This window comes from Orycteropus afer, unplaced genomic scaffold, assembly GCF_000298275.1.
Source record: "Orycteropus afer afer isolate SDZICR_OR568_19922 unplaced genomic scaffold, OryAfe1.0 scaffold00012, whole genome shotgun sequence".
Classification (NCBI taxonomy): Eukaryota; Metazoa; Chordata; class Mammalia; order Tubulidentata; family Orycteropodidae; genus Orycteropus; species Orycteropus afer.
Window position 1 is genome coordinate 7472952 of NW_006921599.1, and position 6571 is coordinate 7479522.

The 6571-nt window shown below is 40.1% G+C and overlaps 1 protein-coding gene across 1 annotated transcript in view; it reads right to left on the reverse strand.

The window, feature by feature from the left end:
• LOC103206358 (TBC1 domain family member 7) overlaps positions 1-4010 on the reverse strand; it is a 58860-nt gene extending 54850 nt beyond the window's left edge. Inside the window, exons 1-3 of the mRNA XM_007951808.2 lie at positions 3899-4010; positions 2465-2545; positions 963-1150 (exon numbers count right to left, since the gene is read on the reverse strand). Coding sequence (XP_007949999.1) covers positions 963-1150; positions 2465-2545; positions 3899-4010 — 381 coding nt within the window. The remainder of the gene's footprint in view (positions 1-962; positions 1151-2464; positions 2546-3898) is intronic.
• Between the last annotated feature and the right edge of the window lie 2561 nt (positions 4011-6571).

The window sequence follows — 6571 nt, forward strand, 5'->3', positions numbered from 1 at the left end:
ATTGCAGGTAGGCCACACCCCTGGGGAAACTCCCCTTAGGCAGACCGGCTGCTTAGAACTCAGTCATGTGATCCATCATGGGAACCACCACTCACAACTGGAGTCCAGCCAAGTTGACACATCTTCAACTATCACACAATCTAAAACACAACTGAAAGGCTCTCTACTCACCAGGAGCCAAACAGTAAGAAGGTAACCAAAAGCTCAGAGAAGAAACAAGTCTACAAGGGCCATAACCTCATCTACCCAGAGACAAGAAAAACTAGATGTGCCCGGCTACTCCACCGACCGTTCTGACTGGAGTCACAATAGATAGTCTAAGACCAAATGGGAGAAAAATGTGGAGCAGAACTCAATTTTTTTTTTTTTTTAAAAGCCAGACAAAAAGTAGAACAGTAGAGAACAGAGGACTCACTGAGACAATGGCCCTGAGACACTCTTGAAACATAAAACTGAGTCTATCCTGTGATCACCTTTTAGCAAAGCAGCAGAGTGGCATAAAAAACAAAGGATATTACCTGTAAGATTGATTCTCTACTTAAAAATCATCTGTATGAAACCAAAAGGTCAACAATTACTCAAAAGCAAAGATGAGAAGACAAAGGGGCAGGGAAACTAGAGTCCTGGAAATGGAGCAAACAAAATACAATTAAAGAGAATGCCAACATATTGTGATAAATGTAACTGTCACTGAATAATTTGTACAGTAATTGTCAAATGGGAGCCTAACTTGCTGGGTAAACCAAAAACTCAGTACTATTTAAAATAAAATAAAGTGTATAAAATAACAAAATATAAGGCCAATTGGGTCAGAACGTGCAAAGTCTTGAACACCAAGAATAGCTGTGTTGTACTTATTCCACAGGCAATGGGGGCGCTGATGAAAGTTTGTAAGGCAAAACATGAAGTAACCAAAGACTGAAAAGAATTTAGCTAAGTGTCAAACAAAAGCAACCACTAACCAGTGGAAATGAGGGGCTTCGAGGCAACTTCCCAGACTCCAACTGATACATACGGAGATAGACTTCAACCTGAGGTGTAGCATCACTGACAAAGCGAATGACTTGTAGGGCGTGAAGGATATCAGAGTACTGTTCCTTGCGATATGTCATCACCTGAGCATGGGAGTCATGGTGTGGAGGCAGGATCCCTATATGTACACCAGAAAAAAGAAGAGGGCAAAATCACTGAGATACCAAGCCAAATCCCTCCTCCTACAAATAGAAGGAACCTGTTACAATTAGACTAGAACTTGTACAGATATTTAATTTCCATATAAACTCTCTCTTAGGAAATTCTCATGATAAAACAATCCTAAATTTTTAAATATTATCAGTATTTGAATGACAATTAAATTATTGATATTAAAGAGAAATGAAGTAACGTCACGAAAATGAAATGACATCACAAAAGCCCTTGAGTATGTGTACCAGATAAATTCAAGATGATAACCACAGCAATTTTAAAAATTATTTCATTCAATTATGGCTGCAAGGTGAGGACTGCTCGTAGCTCAGAGGCCTCCCTCTAGTTTTTGCACATGGCAACTACATCTCAGAACCAGCAACACATGTCAAATCCTTCTTTTGCATAACAATTATAACTTGCTCACAAAGTATCCTATCTTCAGGACAACAGCATTTCCTATTGTTCACGGATAAGTCACCTTCTATTAAATTTCTACGAAATTTTGTGCTCGTTAACATATCTAAATGAGCACAGTGGTGGTACAGTGGCAGAACTCTCACCTTCCATGTGGGAAACCTGGGTTGGATTCCCAGCCGATGTACCTTCTGCACAATCACCACTAGTCTATCAGTGGAGATTTGCTGGTGACTGTAACGCAACTCCCTGTGTGTCAGAGTAGGAACTGTGCTCCATGGGGTTTTCAATGGTTGATGGGGGGGGGGGTAGTAGATCACCAGGCCTTTCTTCCAAGGTGCTTCTGAGTAGACTCAAACTGCCAATTTTTTGGTTAGCAGCCCAACATGTTAACCCTTCGCACCACCTAGGGTTTTGTTTCCTCCAACAGCACTCATGAGGAAATCAGTAGTTGAGAATCAGAGTACAACAAATTTAGAGCAAAAATCTAGGAATTAATTTAGTTCAATATTCTCATTTTACAGATGTTGAAAAAATGAGGTCCCAAGGGGTCTTCTCAAGGCTACACTGTTGGCAACAAAGTTCTTTCTAGACCAGTTCTTTCTCTCCCAGTCCAAATGCTCTTTCTACATCTTGTCTGGGAACACATTTTACTTAGTCTTACTTCATGAATAAATGGACACTTCAGAGTAATATTTAATGTCCTGCTGCTAAAGTCATCTTCTTACAGGCTTTCACAGCAAACAGTAATTGACTCTCCTGAGTAAGGGGCAAAACCAATCCTTGTTCTAACTGATATGATGATAAACAATCCCATCCTTCAATAATCTTACGATAAATCTCCCACTCTTAGATTACATACCAAGAAGAACCTTCCATACCAATGCGCGGTACATGGACGGGAGGGGGAACCTCTGACTAAAAGTACACAGTTTCTCAGTATCTAGAGGAAGAGAAACATAGTTAGTTTTTCATTCTGATCACAATATATAAAAGTGCACTTTGTTTCTTATAACAGAAAGGAGAGTAAGACATTTCTTTGAGGAAAGTCTACCAAATGGTCAGGTAAATGTAGGAAAGGTAACACTGATCTGATTTCTGGCCCAGGCCTTCCACCAACTAACTACTAAAAAATAAAGAGCAGCCATAACATGGGTGAGCCCTGAAAACATGTTGAGTGAAATCAGTCACAAAAGGACAAATACTGTAGGACCTCACTTACATAAAACAAGCAAATATACAGAAAACAAAGCTTATTAGTGGTCAGCAGGGGTGGGAGGGAGGAAAAAACGGGGAGTTACTGTTTAAGGGGCACAGAGTTTATGCTAATGTTGGTGGAATAATTCAAAAAGGAAAGTGAGAATGGTTGTACAACATGAAGAATGTAATCAATGTCTCTAAAATATACATGTAGAAATTGTTGAATAGGCAAATTTTGTTATTCATATTGGTACAATTTAAAAATATTAGCGTTTTACAGCATAGAAGATGCATATATTAATGCATTCCTTATCACATTACCAGTAGTTACTATTTGTAGAATTGTAGAATTTCTTTCACTCAATCGACATTACAAGACTGTTGTGTTGTTATCATTTTAAAGAGGAGAAAACTGAAGCTCAAAGTAGCTAAGTGACTTGACCCAGTTAACATGGCCAGTGAGTGTCATACTCAGGCCTCACATCCCCCATTTTCTGATCAGCCACACTCAATCTGTCTGTACCTCAAATCCCTACTTGTCAAATGAGAATAATAATCTTAGGCATATTTAAAGCACAGACCACTTAGAGAGGATCAAATCTTTTGGATTATAAGAACTCTGTTTGAAACTTAAAAAGTACTCTGTGCATATTAAGCATTATTTTAAGTAAGGTTCAGTGTATGTCACTTTGGTCAACAACAGAATAGGCCTTATTATTGTTAGTATTAAAGAAACTGAAATGTCAATACATAATGCAGTCTTAGTATTTCCATAAAAGAAAATCATGGCCAGAGTGGTTGCAAATCTACCCAAAGCTATGATGACATATTTGAAAACTGAGGAAAGAATATATGCAGGTCTAGTAAGAGGAAAAAATTGTTGCTTTCTTACAAGGCGTTTCAAAAACTTCTCCCTCAATAAAGCACAGATTTGAAAAATCTGTAACTTCTCTTAAAACATACAATTCCACTGTCATTCTATTACTTAAAAAACACAGCATGTGACAAATACCTCTGGATGACTCTAAAGGTAACACTTATTTCAAACACCTGGGGATGACTGACAACCATAAGCTTAATTTAACTTGCAACTCACCCAGACGATCATCTTTGAGGAGGATTTCTAGTGATTTCTTTTCTTCAACTCCACGAAACCCTACTTTCTCATAATATACTGAACGAAAGTTTCTCTGAGATTCCTCAGTCATGTTTCATTCTTGGAAGAAAGAGAGGGCAGAGAAAGGGGGAGGGGGGGAAGTGAGTTTAGAATGAAGTATTAGAAATTTTTCAATGATTTTCTCTACCTTTTCAAAAAAACTGGTATACTCTTGTAAACTTCCTGCCCTTGAATAAAACAAAATAACAACCCCACTGCCATTGAGTTGATTCTGCTTGAAGTGACCCTACAGGACAGAGCAGAACTGCCCCATAGGGTTCCCAAGGCTATATATCTTGACAGAAGCAGACTGCCTCATCTTTCTCCCATAGAGCAACTGGTGAGTTTGAACCACCAACCGTTCTATTAGCAGCCTAGTGCTTTAACCACTGTGCCACCAGGTCTCCTGCCCTTGCACAAGACTTAATATTAAATCTTTCCTTTGGTACAATTTTAACACCACTCAGAGTCCCTGGGTGGCTCTCACAGTTAAGTGCTCAACTACTAGCCTAAAGGTTGATGGTTCAAACTTACCCAGAGGTGCCTCACAATAAAGCCCTGGTGATTTGCTTCCAAAAGGTAAGAGCCTTCAAAACCTTCTGGGGTAGTTCTACTTTGCACACATGGGGTTGCCATGAGTCGGAATCATCTTGACGGCAACTAAAAACAACACCATCACACCTGTGCACCTTGACCAAAAACCAAAACATTAATCACAAATTCCCTGAGCTGCTAAAATAGCACAAAGTTCATCCAGCAGGCCTCCTATTTCACTTATAAGAACACCTAATACAGTGGAGCTGACTCGACGGCACATAACAACAACAACAACAACAAATACAGTGGAATAGTCTCTCATCATTACAGATGTTAAAAAAAAGAAAAACAAAACTAGTGAAATGGGACAAGATCTATCATACAAAAAAGATTACTTGACAGTATATAATTATTCCATTTTTTGTTTTTACAAATACAATGCATTAAAAAATTAGAACCCACCAGCCACTCCTTGAAAGGAAGATTGGACAATCTACTTCTGTAGTGATATTGCCTTGGAAATCCAAAGGGGAGTTGTTGTAAATTGAATCCCACTGGAAGGAAGTGAGTATAGGTTTTTTTGACATATTTCAAAATGTTCCAATGGTTATCTCTAGTAGTGGGATTGCAGATGATTTTAATTCTGTCTTCCGCTTAGCTTAACTGGACATCTTGTAAAAATGAAAATTTAAGTTATAAAAAAGTAAAAACCTATAATTTTCTGAATGAACATTTTTTCTCACGTACAATGCTACCCAGCTTAACTACCGATTAAGTTTAAAAGTAGACTAAGCACATTTCAGATAAGGTAGTTTTTTTTTTTTTTTTTTACTTTAAATACAATTCTATCAAATTATAAAATTTCAGAACCCACAAGATACTAACAGCCTTATAAACCAGAAGAGGGGCTGCTCTCTCTGTATAGGAGTGCAGACCGCTGTGACAAGGAATGCCACTGCCACAATTAGGGGCAGAAAAACGATTTAAAATCTGACACAACTCAAAAATAAGTGGTCTCAAGTTTTAACACAATGATCTTCAAAATACTGGTGCTAAATCATTAAAGAAAACGTCTAAGTAGGTTGGTGTTTTAAGAACAGAAAGGATGGAATGCATTTTCTAAAAAGTGCTGCACTGCCCCACACAAATATTTAAAATGTCGACGCAAAAAAAAAAAAAAGGGTAAATCCTCAGGTATTAAAAACCCTGACATACCCAGATGACCAGGGGAGGTAGAGTTCCTGACAGCCAAGATCTTCTCTATTGAAAAGATATTCTCTGAGCCGACTCAGTCACAGATTAAGTTTCGTTTAAAAAGAGAAACACTACGGAGATATGACCTTTCAAAACCAGATGTTAAAAAAAAAAAAAAAGAAAGAAAACTAAAATCCAAAGTATAAGAAACGCAAAATGTGTCCAGGGGTTTATTTAAGAGGAGGATGCACGGCGATACGGTCCAACTCTCAGAATGTATTTATAACGGTAAACGCGTTCTCTAGGAGGGAATATTGCGATTTATAAATCTTGTCCATGCACGGACAACTGATGGGAACATAGAAACACCCGGTCCTAGACCCTAGGTCCCACTCTCCCTGTCATCCATTCACCTGTACAGGAAACCACTCTCGAGTTGACTTATGTGGTCCGGGAGGCCCGGTGTTCTGACCGGCCGGGTGAGCAGGCGGGCGCAACCGGGGCCGCACCAAGCGAGGGACCAAGCGCGCCAGGGATGAGCTTTACAAGGCGGCGGGGGCATAGAAATGCGGCGGGACAGATGCGCTCGCCGCGGGCACAGGACCCCGGCGCCGGCGCCACCGCCGCCGCCGCCGCCGCTGCCGCCGCCAACGGACGTGACGTTGGCGCTAAGTAGGGCAGTACCGAACGGCAAGTGCGGAGAGCGCACGCGCAAGAAACTCCACTTCCTACAAGCACGTTCTGGGAGGAGGGAAGTTTCAGCAGGCAGTGAAGACGCCTGTGTGTAGTCTCCTGTTTTGCGTCTTCAAGCATTCCAGCGAGTTTCTCCAAGCACCCAGATTCAGACACCGAATTCCGGATTCCCCCGACCCATTCTGAGTC